The sequence below is a fragment of the Solanum pennellii genome, chromosome 1 (assembly GCF_001406875.1).
Source record: "Solanum pennellii chromosome 1, SPENNV200".
Classification (NCBI taxonomy): Eukaryota; Viridiplantae; Streptophyta; class Magnoliopsida; order Solanales; family Solanaceae; genus Solanum; species Solanum pennellii.
The window spans coordinates 108,572,896-108,591,793 of NC_028637.1; the positions used below are offsets into that span (position 1 = coordinate 108,572,896).

General features: G+C 33.0%; 2 protein-coding genes across 2 annotated transcripts; both read right to left on the reverse strand.

Annotated features, from left to right (window-relative positions):
* Positions 1–835: 835 nt before the first annotated feature.
* On the reverse strand, positions 836–5,558 carry LOC107007774 (L-ascorbate peroxidase 3). Its single transcript, XM_015206543.2, has 9 exons — positions 5,294–5,558; positions 5,085–5,209; positions 4,289–4,338; positions 3,486–3,551; positions 3,349–3,397; positions 2,502–2,584; positions 2,267–2,346; positions 2,014–2,116; positions 836–1,225 (listed from the first exon to the last, which is right to left on the reverse strand). The coding sequence occupies exons 1-9, from the start codon at positions 5,404–5,406 to the stop codon at positions 1,031–1,033; spliced, it is 864 nt and encodes a 287-aa protein (XP_015062029.1). The 5' UTR covers positions 5,407–5,558; the 3' UTR covers positions 836–1,030.
* Positions 5,559–8,560: 3,002 nt separating this feature from the next.
* LOC107007803 (synaptotagmin-1-like) lies at positions 8,561–15,742 on the reverse strand. The gene is made up of 12 exons (XM_015206595.2): positions 15,462–15,742; positions 13,921–14,019; positions 13,784–13,834; positions 13,563–13,686; positions 13,139–13,257; positions 12,907–13,008; positions 11,245–11,319; positions 10,854–10,930; positions 10,501–10,747; positions 10,066–10,416; positions 9,311–9,442; positions 8,561–8,906 (listed from the first exon to the last, which is right to left on the reverse strand). Exons 1-12 carry the CDS (start codon positions 15,570–15,572, stop codon positions 8,775–8,777), a joined length of 1,620 nt encoding a protein of 539 aa, XP_015062081.1. The 5' UTR covers positions 15,573–15,742; the 3' UTR covers positions 8,561–8,774.
* Between the last annotated feature and the right edge of the window lie 3,156 nt (positions 15,743–18,898).

An 18,898-nucleotide genomic window follows, 5' to 3' on the forward strand; every position in this document is an offset into this window, starting at 1 on the left:
AACAAAGACTCGTGGGGTCTCTCTTAAAACACCACCTCTATTTCTCTTCCCATGTGATTTCCTTGCCTTTGTCATTTTTGGTCTTCCCCACATTTGGTGGATAAAGATTCACTAATATTCTTGTAAATAAATACTGTTTGTTTATAAATTGTCTATTAACAGTTCGTTGCTTTCCTAAAAGGGTTTGAATAGGGTAAAATCATATATAAGAATTTACGTAATCGGTTCCAAATATATTAAGCTAAAGAACTATACTAATAATTAATAGTTAATTTAGTGATGGATAATTTGTGGTATTAGTAACTAATGAAAGAAAATCCAGTCATAGTTTGATGACTTATCTTCAATAAGAGATATTAGACTTTAGCTAGTAGTAATCAGTCGGGAGAGAGCAAAGTATAGCACGCTGTCATAGTCACGAGTTTGATTATATATATAGTTGCTGTTATAGTTAACAGGGTTGAAAGAAAAACAAATACAGAGCACACAAACTTCAAAACAAACTTTTAGGCAGTGAAATAAATATAAACCAGATAGACTCTCCCAACAGGAAAATCAAAGTTTTGGTGTTTTTCTCTGCTTTCGTGTTGAACACAAACACATACTAGTTAAGAGTCTCTTTCGTAGCAAAGGCAGGGGGTAGGCTTATTCATGCACCGTAATCATAAAAGTTGGGACTGAAAAATGCTCTGCTTATTTGTGGACAATAAATGACAATGTTAGGCCGCTAAATAATTCGCAAATGGAATAAAGGGTCAATCATGCTCTATCTGATCTGACCAACCTTTCTATGTCAAATTCCTAACTCAAAAATCATCTGATACGATAGCCAACGCAGATAGAAATCAAAACCCTTCCAAAAGTATGGGTATCAAATATAAACACGGGTACAACCAATTCCTTACTATATTTTTGTATAGTCGACATTACATGTTTTTATTTGGGGGAAGAGAATAGGTACGCTTTATCAATAACGGGTACGAGATTGTGAATAATATGTAAGTAAGAATGCAACCAGTCCTGCTGCAATTCACTTCATCCTTTTCCGCACTTCATACCAATAACTCAGCGCCACCACTGCAGCAGCCACAACAACACCTACAGCACTCTGTGCTAAAATAGTACCATCCCTCACCGTAGCCTTGGAACCAGAACTTGGGGTAAACCCTAGCTCAGATAGTTTCTTGTGTGATATGGCGTAATCCCTGAAGAAGGCATCTTCATCCTGCAATATTTAATAAATATGACATTGATTCACACCAACAAGCAAATTTATATGGCTCGTACAGAGCAAACAGCATTGGTAATATCAAGCAAACAGCATGTGAAAAAGGGATTTCGTATGATCACATTGATTCAGAGACTTGCCTCACAAATAAAAATGGCCCAATTAGCCATTACACAATATTATTTGCAAAATGTCCAGCCAATAATTCTGACACACAAAAAATACCTTGAAATGTATAGAACAGATGTTATCTAGGTCATACTTTTTTTGAGAACTAGGTCATACTTAATGTCGAAGGTCACTTTAAGAATGAAAAAGTAGGTCTCAATTAAGCAGTCAATCCTATTCTATCCGTACTATTTCCAACATAATACAGCCTGTTAAAGACAAACTTGAAAATTAATAGATAACCTAAGAACAAGATCCTCCAACTTCCCATGTCTTGCAAAAGTTCCAACTACAACAACATACCCCAAATTCTAGGGTCCTACGCAGACCTTACTACAACCTCATGGAGGTGGAGAGGGTGTTCCCAAAGAAAGTTTCTAACTAACACTGAAGGTTATAATTGTGGAACAAAGACTAATGACTCATATCTGTTTAAATGAATTTTCTCTTACGTACTCCCCTCTACAAATTGCAACTAGACTCGCAAGATTAAAAACTAGAAAAACATCCTGTTTCATCTTGCGTTAATCTAATTATGAACTGTTAGCAAACTCAAAGTTGTCATAACTTGAACTAGAAATAACCAAAATTTCATTCATCCTTTAACTAACTTCTACCTTAGCATACAGGTCAACATAATGTCTGAACTCAGGATCATCCAATAAAGCAATGTCTGTGGGAAGTTTCAGTAATCCCTCGCTTTCCCCCTTAAGCAGCTCCCTGGATTCAAAAAATCAATAATAATTAGTGACCAACCTAGAAGATATACTTTATTACTGCCCTTCCTCAAAAAGAAAAAGGCTATGGAGTCCATTTCAAAGAAAAGGCCATAAGTATCCAACAACTAGCTTATATGCCCATATTTCTTACACAAAATATGAATTGTCAAATTTCAGTGGCTCCTTTGTCCATGGACCATCAAAGCCTGATCTCTCTGGATGTGCCCTTCCCTGCAGACATATCAAATGAACTAATTGTCAAGTGCTCTGAATGTGTGTTTGGATTTCATCACTACAACATGTTACTTGTGGTTCTTAGTACAAGAGAAGAAGAACATAAAAATTTGAGAACTAATCTACAACTATGGGAAGAGAAGGCAACTTACTAGTGTATGACCCCCTGATAGAGCCACTATATCTTTGTCAGACAAACCCATCCTATAAAATACGTCTTTAAGATGCGGCACACCTACCATCAATCACAAAAGAATCAGAGCAGATCAACCTTCTACAAGTTAAACAACTGAATCTTGTTGACAAAACACTGCAAACAGAAGAATTGACTCTTACAAACTATGAGCCAAAAGGTGAACCTCTAAGCTCAAATAATGATTTATTTAGATATGAACACTTACTTTTCAACATAAAAGATTTCAAGAGAAACATCATTGAAAGCTGAAATAGCTACAGTCATCATAAGGTGATGACGGCTAAGCCAAAGCAGACTAATCATAGGAATTATGAATTGTTTTGCCAGCTCATACTCAACATCTCCACTTCCAATCTTATAGATATAGCAGTACGACATTGTGACATCCTCATATCTCTAACCCAACAATTAACCGAACAGCAATGCATTAAGACCTTCAATATTGGACTTGTTAGAGATAAATTTTTCAGGAGTCATTAAAATGTTTATTTTACGCACACAAGTGTCAAATGTAGGGAGTATGCGTATAGACTGACAAGCACTTGGTAAAACAGGACTTGTCAGACAGGAATGCCACCTTCAACTTTTTTTTTCGGATAAGATCAACAGACATAAAAGTTCCTTATTTCAGGTTTAGCTAAATTCCAATTCGACACTGGGACTAATCAAATACACCACCCACAACGTCCATAACGAACTAAGCCATGTCATCCTTTCTGATATTCTTTTTTGTAGACTTGTATTAGTTGTTACCCCTTTAGAACATGATAACCTATACAGAGAAGAAAACCAGTTCGTGAAACCTTGTTTAGCATCTGGTAACCGCCCTTCCTTTGGAGAAACACTGGAATCCTGAGGAAAAATACAGAGGTATAAAAGCATTAGCACTTCACTATTAAGTGGTTGGTAAAGAAGTAACAAAAGGTAAAAGCTTTGTTACCTTCCTACCAGGGACAAATTCAATAGTCGGACCACCAGTCACCTCAACTGCAACAACACCTGCAAGCTAAACATGGAACAAATTTTTGATAAGAATACCGCTTCCCTCAACTAATGTGTGCATTAACAGATGATAATACAAACATAGCACCAACAATTGAAATGTGACAGAATATAATAAATCTCAGTAATTAAGTAAAAGATCTAGGATCCTCATTCAGGATAATATCATCGCTACAACGTCTAACCCAAAAAGAAAAAAGCGCTTGCACAAATGAAAGGTGCATTTTCATCATTCCATATGAATTTGTCTTTGACTTTCATGAGCCATTTCAGCAAGACATCACCCTGTCGGGTGTCAGACTATCATTTATATGTTATAACTTACAAACACTCCGTAAATTGTCATGGCCAACAGAACGGGAAGCAACACTATTATAACTTAAATAGAATGTTTCACATTCAATTTCGTTCATTCTTTCTCCACATATTGGATAGGTTGAGGGTAGGCAAGATATGTAGTCCTTGTAGCATGGATTCCATTTACTCTAATTAAGTAGCTTCTGTCAAACGAAGAGAATCATCTAGAAGGAAACTTGTCCAACAAATCTCATTTGAAATCTCAACTTACAAGAAGAACAATTTCCACTCTATAATGCTGATCTACTAAACCGGAGTATCGCCTCAATCTTCATCACTTGAGCCACTCATTCACTTAAAGAGATGATCAAGTTGATGATCATCCTTTCTAAGCAATATTAAAACAAAGAAAAAACATTTCTAGAAATAGAACAATGGAGTCACCTGGTATAGATCTGCATACGTAATCTTTGGATGTTTAGACATTACTGCTTCTGCAAGGAGAAATGTAACATGTTAAAAATCGTAACGATAAAGTCATTCACAATTTTAAGGAGAAGTCTGCATCAAACAGTGCTTTCTGGGGAGACTTGCACAAGTTAACATTCAAGTTTGCGACATTGCACGACACTCTGTTTAACGAATGAATGGGAATACATTTTTTATTTTTAAAATAGTTAAAATTAAACAATTGACTGCTTTTCACTGGGGATAGTTTTGGTGAGACTCCCTGAAGCACATCACTTTATCAGTAACAACCCATAGATTTCATCCGTGCTTTTAGGGTGGGGTGACCGTCCAACTCTCATCCTATCCATCCTTTAAACTCTAGCTAATCGGGTGAAATATTTGTACATATTCAACGTCACTCCCCTCATAGCATTTTCACCAAGTACAGATTCTAATAGTTTGAATTTTGTGGCTATAATAGAAAGTAAATATCAACAGTTTTATTTGCAACACTGAGTTTTGATAACTTTTCACCTTGCTAAACTTCTTTTGAATTAAGAAATCTATAATTAAGCAAGTACTAAGTGTAAATTCCACAAATCAAATAAAGAATTATACTGGTAGAGTCTATACGCAAAGGATTTCAAAACGGCATACAGATGAAATTGCAAACATATACACAGCTAATACATTAGTCAACTCGATAAGCTTAAATCAACAACACCATGAGTGATAATAATACTATGAAAATACAGAGAATGAAGCTGAACAATCAAAATCCGGGGGTTACCGCAAAAATCAAGAGCGATTTTCAAGCCATTATTAGCACCGTGAGTGAACTCTTCCTCATTTCTGATAGAACCATTGGGTCCACCAGTCTTAGATTTAGCATCATAGGTTCCTGCATCGTGCCATCTAGAGCAGAAATATAAATGAATAAATCTATATATATAAAAACATATATACATATGTGTGGAGAGTGAAAGAAAGAGAGATTACGCTAAGCGAAGCATGATCGGAGCACAGCTTTTGTTGGAGATGAGAGCGCGGAGGTCTCGACGAGCTTTCTCGATTTCTTTGATGTACTCCGTGTCAACGATTGGCTTCGCCATTGGAGAACCGATCGACAATGGACGTGAATGAGGATAAGATTTTTAGCAAAACTAGAAACGGAGACTCTACCGTGAGGCTTCAATTGGTTGTTGGAACTTGGAGCTAAAAGAGGCGGGTCAAACAAGTTTAGCCCATTTCGATATCCTTTTTTCTTTTTTTTCTTTTTCTTTTATGGAACAAAACTATGTCCATAAATATTGTAGATAATGAAGCAGTCTACAAAAATACATGTTTGATTAAGTTTATAATTTTTGGAAACGGTCTCAGTTTACCCTCTCGATCCCTACTTGAATGAAATTTGATGACGAGCGGTTTAATATAATTGAAAGCTTAAAAAATAAACAAACTTCATATATATATTTATTCAAATTTTATTTCTATAAGTAATAAGTCGATAAATATTGAATAAAGATAAGAGTTAGAACCATTATATATTCCATTTTAATATGCTTGTTGTAATGCTTGAAATTCAAATTTAAAAACAAATAAAAAGAATTTGTAATTCACTTTGTTTAACACTTTTCAATTCTTATTTTTAACAAAGTATAAAAGATGTTAAAGCGAGTAAAATAATACATTCTTAAAATGTTATATTTTTAATCATAAATAATTAATTTTTTCTTTTAAAATTTTAACGCATAATTTATTCTTGATAAAAATTTGAGGCTTGGAGGCCTAAGGCGTAAGCCTTATTTCCTTTTGCTATTTATCATCTAACATAATTTTCAAAGCATTAGATTTCATAAATATCAAATGATAAAATAGTGATATTATCCCTATTATTTATTATTTCTTAAAAGATACTTATATATAGTTAATAATAAACAATTATTATGTTAAGGGATAATATGTTAACTTTCCTGTTATTAGTGAATATTTAATGCTCCAATAGCATTACTAATACATTATTTTAGTACTCTTACTCGAGAAGTCCTTTGAATGATGGATAGAATCATATTTTATTTGAACATTACGTAAGCAAATCCAATAGATTATTAATTTAGTAATAGTACTATGTTACCTTCTATTTTAATTTTTTTTTTAAAAAGATAATTTTAACAAGTAACAACCATCCAACAAAACTCACAACAAGAAGAACCCGACTTTAAATTTTCTAAGAATTTTAGCCCGTAAAATCGTTGTGTATAATATCATACGTCATTTAGTAGAGTATATATGAACAAGGTAAAATAGAGTGCATTAATAATAATTATACTAGTAATGCTTGTATTACTAGTAAATACATAAATTATGCAAGCATTATTTTTTATACATTGTTTGATTTGATATATCAGAGATAACAAATTTTAGACAATTTATATTAAGAAACATATGTTTACAAAATACCTTCACATTTTATTTATTTGGACATTTCCTTTGCAACATAATTCTTTATTAAAATATCAAGAAAGATTTATTTTCTAAAATACCAATAACTCTTCCTTTTTTCAAAAAATATTATTAAATAACTGTACTATTGCGTTAAAAATATTTTATAAAAATTAGCAAATAATTTTTTAAAATCAAATTTATTGTGACAATCGTAAAAATTTTGATTAAAATTACGTTACTCTTTTTGTTTAAAAGAGGTTGTTAAAGACTTGAGGTCGCATCTCCAACCCCACACTGTATTTACTATCCAAATATAGAGTTCTCTATTTTTTTAAACAACCAACTCCAATCCAATTCTCTTTATTTTACTCTCTAAAAAAATAATCTTCTTCTCTCTCATCAATATTATATTTTTATTTCTATTTAATTCTTATTTTCTTATTTCATGACATAAATCATTTATTTATTTTTCTCAGTAATTATTTTATATAATTCTCAAGTGATACAAAAAAAATATAAATTTTTTATTTAATTATTATATTTTATTCAAAAAATTTAAATACCATAAATTGCACAAGATTATTATATAGTATATAAATTAATGAACAAATTCAAATAAAATTGAAATACGATTAGATAAACATTACATAATTACTCAATTTTCGAAATTATTACGTTACTCTCATAAATGTTCTATTAATGCATTACGAAATTCAAAATGATCATTTTTGTCCTTAATTTTATTATGTCTAGCTAAAAAATGTTCAAATCGGATATTTCATCCAAAATATTTCTTTCGTTGGAGTCGAAACCTCTACAACATCTTGAATTGGTGCGTTAAGATTACGTTCATCCTCAATTATCACATTGTGTAATGTACTATTAGTAGTCATTATATCATGTAGCATTTTCTTTCTCCGAAAATGAAATGGACGTGCAATAATTGCAGAACTCCAAATTCTCATTCAACATCTTTTTGACATGATTCTTGTTTCATCGCGAATTAATTATTATGTTATTATTGTAGTTCAAGTTGTATTTAAATTATTACATCATACATTGTATTGTTATTTGTATTCAAATTAATTTTTTCATCTTACCATTTTAATTTCGTGCATTCTTTATAATGAAAATTATTAATAAAATAAATTTTTATTATTGATGAAAATTATAAAAAAAATATATTAATATGAAATTAAAGTAATATATATTAAATAATATATTTTTAAAAATATTATATTACATTTAAATGAGTTATGAATATTAAATATTTAATTAATGAAACTATATGTAAAATAATATCTTAATTGAAAAGTAATAAAAATAATAATAAAATATTGAAAACGTAAAATAGAGAGTGTTTTGGAGAACTACTATTCGACTCTCTAAATTTGAAGAATAGAGAGTGATTTGGAGGTGGGTTCGAGAGGGCATTATCTATTTTACTCACCAAATAATAGAGAATAGAGAGTAAAATAGAGGTGGGTTGAAGATGGTCAAAGACACTAACAAATTAAAAAACAACAAAAAGCAAATCAAAATAAAAATGAAAACTCATGACAACAAAGAAAATGAAAAGGCTATAAGGGTCATTCTGTAACTATTTAATCTAATGCAACTGTTAAAATGTTATATATTACTAATACACACACCTAATGCATGCATTATATTTCCTAATACAACTAGCAAACGACCCCATATACTCTAAACACATCGGCACCGGCCACAAACATACACGATTAAGCGGTATTTCATGCTGCGCCTTTGTCCTGCGTGGGGGAACAGATTCTATGCCACAGCCCTTCTAAAACAAAATACAGATGAGCAACAACCAAAAAAAACATTTTAATCAAACAAGGTTGTTGTTATGTACTAATGTTCAAACAATTGCAGAGATTATTCCAGCTTAAGAACTGAAAAAAAGAAATATTTATGTTTTCACTCCTCAAACATCCATCATGAAAAGAAGAATCAAGAGAACAAAAAAAAACAGAAGAAAAAGAAAACAAGTTCAGGCATGGAAGTTGCAATTAGCTCAAGATGCGGTTCGCCATTGCAGCTCGACTTGAAGGCGACCGTTCTTTGAATCAATGAGGTGGTACTTCTCATTGATCCTTTTGTTGCTAACAACATCGGAAAGATTTATATCAACATAACCCAATGTCTCCTGCGTTAAGAAGTGTATATAAACAATTTAAGTCAATAGATAAAGCAATCTCTAACACTGACCAAGATTGTGAAAAGAAACACCCTTTCATCCCATCATCCTTCTTAGAAAACATAAAAGAACTAATCTAGCAAGAATGCATGTGATTTCATCCTTACAGACGTGACTGTAGAGTAACACAGTAAATGACAATTGTGGTTCACCTCTTGAAAAATAAGTTAGATAAGATGCGCCATTTCAATTCCCGATTATGTGGTGTTGTTTTATACTATTGACTGCAATATACTTCAACATCATATTCGAAAAGGTAATCTCAAGTTTCCAGAGAACTACTAATTGCACCACTCACCGTTCCTCCCTTAGGCCTTAAGGCATAGAAACAACAGAAAATGTAACGTATGTACCTTAGGATGCAATAGGCCAATCCTTGTAGAGGTGCTGACAACTTCCATATGCAGCCTATCATTCACAGGAGGCTCCTCCAACACAAAAGTAAACTCCTCTTCCCATCTTGGATCCCTGTTCTTCTTGACTTGCTGTAATCAAGGTGGATAAAATCACGTCTAATGAAATGTGAGCAAAATTAGACATAAATACCTACTGCAGACTCAGAAAACCGACATAAAAAAAGTTTTTAAGTAAATGAACCTGCAGCAGTTTCTGTTGCTAGTCCTTCTGCATGTCTTATTTACCAAACAAGTCTAAGTATTTATTATCAATTTCAACACTTCTATCCAAACACATAAAAGAATGTCTTAAATTAGCTTCAACACTTAAATGTGCTTTTAACACGTGAAAATTATCAGTTGCTTTAAATCAACTAAGGCTCTTAAAAATATGCCATCGTTATTCTCGTTTAGGTGGCATAACCTGATAAGCATAAGGGTAAATTACTGATTAGATAGGTTATCACATCAAGGTTATCAATTGCAGTTCTTTAGGAAGTGGTCAAGTAATCAAGTACTCTGGAAAGCAGGAAGTGAATTCTAGAGAACATCGATACCCCGAGGCTAGCAAGAAGACTAAACACGTGTGGGGTAGAGGTGCTGAGGTTGGAAGGTTCAAGATGAGTGAGAAAAGAGTCACATATATCCAACCAATTTGTATTGCCAGCCAACGAGCGACCAATGAAGGCTAGAAAAAATAGGCAACTTTGTACCTTAGTTTTTCTCTCCTCTCCTTTGAAAAGAATCTTGACATATGGATTAGTATGGTGCTTTCCTTCAACATCTTGAGCTTCGTGGACAATAATCATAAGGACGCCTCCCCCTGGTGGTGTTCCTTCTGGAACCTTATGTGCTGCATCATTATCTTCAAAATCTTTCGGCAACTCATCCTCCTTAAACGGTTTGTAGGTTAATTCCACCATGATCTGACCACGGTCCTTATCATTTTGAGGATCATTCGCATCCATGTTCTTTAGGAGACTCAGTGTCATCGTTTTTGTTTCATCAGGAGTCAAATCATTCAGTGGAATAACGTTCATGCCCATCTTATCATGCTTGCCAATCTGAATAAAGAAGGGGGTGAAGTTTGAGATAGCACAAAGAGGGACCAAAAAATGAAATGTGTATCACAGAACTAGAAAGTTTACCTGCTCCCAATCATAAACAGAGAGCTCCAATGCTTGCGATTCTGGATCTTTAACAACCATATTAAATTCCTCATTCCACTCTGGATTTAAATTCTTATGCCTTACAGGGGTTTTCTTTGAAGGAAGTTTTGACTCAGTGAGCTTAAGTTTTACGTACGGATCAGATGCACCCAGTAGATCTTTCTTTTTCAGATTCACTGCCCTCAGAATCTTCACATGCAGGACCCCAACAGGTTTTTTCATTGCTCTACATGTTCGGAAAGTGAGAACAAAGTTATTCAGCTAACTTAAAGTGGTAGCAAAACCTTGGATGAAGAATATGATAACAAAATCTAGAAGTTTAGAAGACATACTTGGATGGATCCAATATCTGCACTTCTAGAGATTTAGGCCAAAGATACATGTTAGCAACCTGATCTTTAATAGTCTCCTGCAAAAAGAGTTCCCCGATATTAATATTATACCTTGGCCATAGCTACAACAGAAGTGTTATCCCCTGCACATGCAGTTATAGCAGTTTCTTTGTGTCATTAAACTCACATCTCTACACTCAAAAGTTTTGATAAGAAATTCCTACTATTCTTAACCTTAGAAGCTAAGCAACATATATGCTTACATTCTTCAGTAAAATACGGGAAAGATCTCAGAAAGGATCCAGGCTGTTTATTCCAAAATAGAGCAAATGAGAGGCATAAATTGTTTCAAAAAGAAATAGATGATCATGGACATTAGAAACTGTAGTACCTGGACAAACCTGTACAAGCCAGGGATGGACATAAGATCAGCCCCCAAAAGCTTCAATCCAAAGTCAACATGTGGCTGCATACCAATAAGAATGTACAAAGATGATGTTTTCGTTTCATTTTTCACTTAAAGAAAATTAAACGGAAGATTGCAGAATCTTTACTGGACATCATAGACTCCTTGTAAGAAGGACAAGGACATACATCTTTGCCTTTCAACTGTAAATATTGTTTAAGCACAGCCTTGATGCCGACATTAATATACTGTTACCTTTCTCAAAAAATAAGATTCTACTAAGATGAATGTCAACAAATGAATGTGCCTTAATAAATTGAAGTGAGTCCACAAATATATTATATTAATGCATGACCAAAGAGGCTGTGGAATATCCAGGATATCTAGAGCAGCTTGCCCTATCAGCACATTTAGAATCATCTTAATTCTAATCAATGCCTCGATTATTCCCCTGACAAATGACATCTGTACATTCAACCCAGAAACATGCTGTTCTCCCAGTCTTGGCAGTAGGGACACCAATGAAGGCTGTAGTCATGTGCTATCATCTCTCATGCATCTGCATTGTTATGGAGCCATTTTGATACACTAACTTCAACCTAAGCAACCAATTCGCTCCAGGAAGCATTGCTGCAGGCAACATTTTGTGGCAAGGGAAATGGCAACCATGGTGCGGAAAATTATTTTTTGAGAAGCTATTATGGCCAACTATGTGGGTGGGTATATGCCGGAAGGATCACGTGGATAGTGGACTTCCGAAAGCCAATCGAAGATTGAAATTGGGAGTGAAATCAGAGATGAGGCAGAGGAATTTCTCAACAAAGATATCAATAGGAGAAGATGGCATGGCTAAGATGATATAGAGAAGGTCATGGGAAAAGTCAATCAGGGTTAAATCGATTCAATTGAAGTTAACACAAAGAGATTGTTTAACAGAAAAGAAAAAGAAAAGAAGCAGGTGTGAAGGAATTTATGAAGTACCACGGCAACGCAAAAGTAGCAGTTTCCACTTGGTAAGCAACACAGACAATTTTAATGGGGGATAGTCCACGGAAGAGGGGTCAAACATAATGAGTTGGAGTTGGAGCTATCGTAAAGGCCTCATGTTGCACTGCAGCTTTTCATCTATGTTATGCACACTATTATTCTCCTTGTTAACATTCCAAGGGAGCTACCAAGATCAGGCTATAAAGCGAGGTTGAGATGGAAAAGATTGGGAGAGTGAAAACAGCTTGGAGAACAATTTCTTAAAACAGTCATTATACTAATATCTCTTTTGTATTATTCAAAATAAAACACATAAGAGATTAATCCATAATAGTGAGATGAATGAAAAAATATAGAAAGATCATTCTTCCTTACCAACATTCTTGGTGTAAAACAAGAACTTTTTGTTTTACAAGAAAAATGGGGATAGTTTCATAGATGATTGTACCATCAAATATGTTCTCGAGTAATCAGAGAGTGGAGAACATGCCACCGATATAACCACATGATCACACAAGGAAACAAGACATAATAGCTTTGCCTTACAAAAATCCCTTGGTTTATTTCTTTTCTCCCCACACACAAAAAACCCTTTGTTTATTTCTTTTCTCCCCACACGTATATCTACTCCCAAAAAAAAGTCTCAGATGCATAACCAACCTTTTCCATGAGGGACACAAAGATATTAGCAAAACATGGAAAGCTTGGAACCAGAGGCTTCAGAGTAATACGTGGAGCTGCAAAAACCTGCAAGTCCACAACCTGAAATATCCACTCAAACAATTAAATTATGGCTTTTGTTGACATTCTCTTTTTTGAAATTGACTGTGTGTTGGCATTCTGTTGGATGAAAATATAATCAAAATGTAGAACATATGGAAAAATGCAAAACCTGAACAGTTGCTTTCAATCCGAATGCTTTGACCGCAACGGTAACATTAGGATTTCCAGCCCACTTTATTGATGGTTCCATGATCAATTCTTTTTCTTCAGTAACATAGACCTTCATCCCTGCCAAATAGAAGCATCGGATGAATTTAAGCAGAATGACGATAACTTCTCACTCAACTGCTTAACCCCTTAATATTAGATATGAGCATGAATTTCAACAAATAAATGGATCAACAAAAAAAGTGACACACGGCAGACTCAAAGAGAGAGAATAATCAGTTAATTAAATTTTCTCCAAAGACAAGTTTAAGTCATTTTAAGCAACGCATAACTTATGCTACGTATTATTTTTTTATTCATCTCAGCACCATGTAAGAGGAAAAAAAGAGAAAATAAAATTTGTCACAACGTAGAAAAAGACTAACCCTGGAAAGTAGGGGGTAAGGACCCCAAAGTTAGTGTCTCAAATTCAACAGAATCAATTTTATACTTCGGTATTTGTTCAGCAATAATTGGTGCCGCAATATCTTTTGCAGTCCTGCAAATTGCCTGTTTAAAATAGTTGAGTACTAGTTAGTTTATTTCCCTTTTAACAAATATATAGAGGAGATAGATAATCCAAAATGCTGTTCAGACATCGAAGTACCTTGTCCAGGTAAGGCCACATATACTCGAGAAATTTGTTGAGCCAGTCCACCTTACGTTCAGAAAATATGAAGCAAATTAAAATATATTCACTGATGAGCTACTTTAAATGCAGGTTAAAGGCCTCAATATTCTTACACGGTCATAATCCGGACATTTGACCCAGAGAGGAATTTCAGACAGCAACTGCTGCAAGCTTTTAGAATCTCGCTCAACCAATGGACGAATAACAGGGTCCTGATAATTACAAGAAATCCATTAGCTGTTCAGCCAAAAAAGGGACAAAATACTTATTGGGTACAACTGAAAAGAAGTAGCTGTAAGTAATCAGACACAGGAAAAAAAATGAAATACACTGAAGAACTAGTGAAAGTGTTTAAATAAGACAGAAGCAACCAACTAAGTTGTGACCTCTTTTTTTAATTTATTTCATTGGTAGTGAGTTATGACATTTACAATTAATTTTTTAAGCATCACATTAAAATTTAACAACGCCGGTTTAAATATTCATATTCTGCAATTTGTGAAAATTTTATAGTATAATATTAAACTTTGGATAAACCTGTTGCTAGTCTATTATAGTTTTGCAAGCACTTGTTGGATGGAAAGTTCACCTGATATTTGACTGAATCTAATTGAAACAAATTGTGCAAGTAAGTTACCTTTACTTAACAAATAAACAAGATTTAAGTAAAACATTGACCAATCCAACAAAACACAACTAGTGATGTCCGGTAAAGCATGCAGGTATTATTCTGAAGAGAAATCGGAATCTTCAGAGTAAAAATATACTTAGTCAGTTCATGTTTTTCTCGCTTGATAGTTGATATATAGTTAGACTAAACAGGTGTCACCAGATCCATTGTAGATGTCTCACAAATTTTTCAAATGGTTCTAGTTAACACTGCTATTCCTAGTTAGTGATTGTATGACAAATGCTTATAACATCTGCGTCCATATCCATGTGATCTATTAATTCCAAATTGTACTACTCTATTTTCCTACAAAGACAACGCCTGACCTCTATAAAAACGTTTTAGATTGTCCATTTTACAACTCTAGATTTATAAACCTAAAATATGTGTCTTTGTTAAATGAAAATTTCCAGTACACCAAATTAGGGCTAATAGAACATTGCCCACTTTGAACTTCTAAACATCTTTTTTCTGCTATTAATGAAGTCCTAGAAGTCAGAAACGATACTGACCCCTGCATACTCCCTTCCTAGTACATTAATTAGTGAACATTTTCAAAACTTCAAATGATTCATACACCAGGCTACACTGAAACATCCAATTTTATAGCAATGGTGCATCGTACTCTTCTCGCTAAACCAAACAAATGAACCCAGAAGTTCAAAAAGGGCAAATGTGTTGCCTCTAGTAAATTAGGTCAACTATGGTTTGACTTAGACAACTATACTAGCCCAAGTCCCTACAACATCGGAAAATTGTATGCAGTTTACACTATCCACATTCCATTTCCAATTAACTGTAATCCGAATACATAATTAACTTAAATTTTTCCTTCAACAAAATCAAGTAACTCTTTCCTCATTTTCCGATCGGCACAATGCAAATAGTAACGGAAAACACATGAAATACAGCATAGACCCATAGACCATAGGGAAGGTAGCAATTGAAACAAAAACAGAAAAATAGAACAGAAGAATGCAAAACCTTAACATCACAGGGCTGGAAATAGATGAAGAGATAGTAACCGATCGTCAATCCACATGAAACCCCAACTCCAAATCCACAAAAACCCAAAATCGTACTCACAAAACCCATCTCAGAAAACCTTTACTCTCCTTGAACTCTTCAACTCAAGAAAATCATATTTGTGAATCTGATATTCCTTTTCTCGTAATCTTAACCAAATGCCATTATGATTAAAACAAACCATTCGACTTAAAGGAAAAGGACGAATGTGTCCTCGCATGTTCTTCTTTTGGCACATGAAACCATGTCCTTTCAAGTCTTTTTCAACACTATTTAGATATAGATATTTCGGACAAGCTTTAGCGCAAAGGACGCTCCGGGTTAAAGGAATAGTGTCTAAATTGACTGACACGTTAAACTTCTTGAAACGGCGATACATATTAGGGGTACGCGTTTTTTTCTTTTCATTTTCTTTTTAATTAACCGTTTGGTTTGCCGACGTTATTTGCAAGCTAGCAGGGCCCCACTAATTAAAAGTCACCTAAATTTCATTACTATGCTCAATTTGATTACATACTATCCAGTAATATATCTTTTGATTTATCCCCTTCAAAATATAGCAATCCAAGTTCAATTCAAGCAATTTTGAGTTAATTAAAAAGTTTAAAGCTTTACAAAAAAAAAAGGCTATTTTGAATATATAATATCCTCTTTTATATAGTGAATAAAATTAAAAATATTTCAACTCTTTCTTTCATTATATTTAGGAATTATTTGGTACAAAGATTAGTAATGTAAGAATTAGCAATGCTGAGATTAGTAATGTAGGAATTGGTGATATATAATTTATTTTTATCAAATATTTGATTCATTATTTCCCACATCATTTTATGTTTGGTTTGAGACTTTATAAAAAAAAACGTTTTTTCAACTATACTCTTGAATTATTATGTAACTGGGTTAATATGTAAATAATTGTCGGACATAGCTATGAAAGAATAATTTTATCGTCATTATTACTTTCTGTTCACTTAAATTATTTGAGGATAAATAATTCTTATCTTAGTAAATTGATCATTTATAAAATGTCAATTTTCATTTTAAATTATCAACTTTTAAAATTGAAAAAATGGTAGATAATAGTATAATTGAATAAACCATCTAAATTTGTACAAAAATTTTAAGTTGTAATTCAATATGTATGCAAATTTATGAATTGTTCAAAACACAAATAACTATAACAAACAATTAGTTAATTTTAAACAAACTCATATTTCAATTATCGTATTAATTTGTGTTGGCTTTATTTAGTAACACACAACTGTCTCTAACTAACTTGTAAGCTAATTTATTTAAATAAATTTACTGGTACAAATATAAAACATAAATCCAAGAAAAAAAATAAACTTATGTCATGGTATTATATCCTATGTATTACTAATACCTTCAAATGGAAGGAATTAGTTTTACATCTTATAATATCATATAGGAGGTATAGCTAATCAATCCATGAATTAGTTATACATAGGCCGAAATTCATACCAAATATAGTACTAAATAATATCATACATAATACATGAAATATTTCTTCTAATGTGGCCTACCAAAATGACCTTTACTTCACTACACACTACAATATTTTCCAACACATTTCATCTTTTTTTTACATTATTTCTCTTCTTCTCAATACAAAATAAGACCACACTTTATATGTGAAAAATGTTTCCTCACAATGAATAGAGAGATAATTGATAGTTAATTAGATAATGAATAGCCCAAAAATTACATAAGTTACAAAGGATAGTAAGATAGAATAATAGGTGGAATTAGTGGTAGGTCGAGACAATATTGGTTACAACTTACAAGAGTTAAACCAAAATAATGACCACATTTTTGTCAACTTATACCCACTAACATAAGCACTTAATATTTAAATTTTAATATTAAAATGCATAAACACCAACATTCCCCCTACTTGTTTCAATTAAAATAAGATAGTGTTTCACAATTTAATTGAAGATAGACAGTTGTGCATAATGAAAGTGTGTTTTGCATTGAACCTTCACTTGGTAAAACAATAACGTTTACTCAAAAGTCAGTAATGGTCTCATATTTGAATTAACTCGTTGGCTCCGCGTCCACCGAAAGTCGGTACGACTACTCAGGAGAAATAAAGTATCATTCTTACCCACAATATTCAACGTGTTGACACAAGCATTAATAGACAACACATTACGACCGTGTGCTATCTCTATTTTCATTAACGTTTTTCAAAACAAATTTATTGTGCGTGTTAAAGCCTTTTTGTAGTGATTTTAAAAAGTTTTGTGCTCTGTTTTACAAGAAAGATGTTCAGGTGGCAAGGGAGAAAACAACTGAAAAATAGTGCAGAACCAGACTACAGATGCAATCGACGGACCATAGTTGGTGACCGTAGATGAGCAGCTCAGGACAGTTTAGGAAAATCGGGAAGTCTGACCAAGTGTGAAACTACGAGAGGCAACAACGCTCCGTCGCTTGATCGACGGACCGTACTGGTGAACCGTCGTTTGGTTCAAAGAAGGTTCCAGTACCCGAATTTGAAAGATTTTAAGTATGGAGCTACGGAGGGACATCGACAGACCTTATTGTTGATCTATCGTTTGATTCAGAGAGAGTACCATCCGAGTAGAGAAAAATATTATAAGTCCTGACTGACGGAGGCAGTCTACAGACCGTCGATTGATCGACGGTTCGTTATCTGGTCAGTTGAATAAAGCCGCGTCATCTGAACAAACTTTCCTTATTTTAATTCCTTTTTCTTTAAGACTATGTTTTCTATATGTAGAGTATAAAGACCTTGTTTTTAGGATTAGCTACTTTTGACTCACATATATGAAATTTGTCGAGAGTGCTCCTTTAATTTTGATATTCACTCATACAAAGTAGGGGTGTAGAAAATCGAATCGAAAATCGAGTCAAATTGGAAAAAAACGACTAGTGATTTGGTTTGACTTGGTTTGGTGTTGAAAAAAAAAATCCGATTATATTTGAATTGGTTTGGTTTCAACTAAAAACAACCTGACATTATATATATAATTTTAAAATTTTATTTTATAAGAAAAATACTTACTTTGATATAAATTTTAAATATCTCTTATACTTTTTCATAGTTTTTATCTTTTAATATATTTATTTCATATTTGGAAGTTAAAATTCTTAATAACCTAATAAATATTATAGTTCATATATGTTGGTAATTGTAATAAAGTTTAAATAAAAATCAAATTAATACTAATGCAAAAAGGAAATCAATTCAACACTAAGAATATTGAATATTTGTTTTTTAGTTTTACATAGATTTAGACAATTAAAATAAACGATCTAATTTTACTTTCCCTTAATATTTGGTCATCTAACTAATACTTACTAATTTTAGCATGATTTAGTACTTTAAATTATGATCAATTTCATTA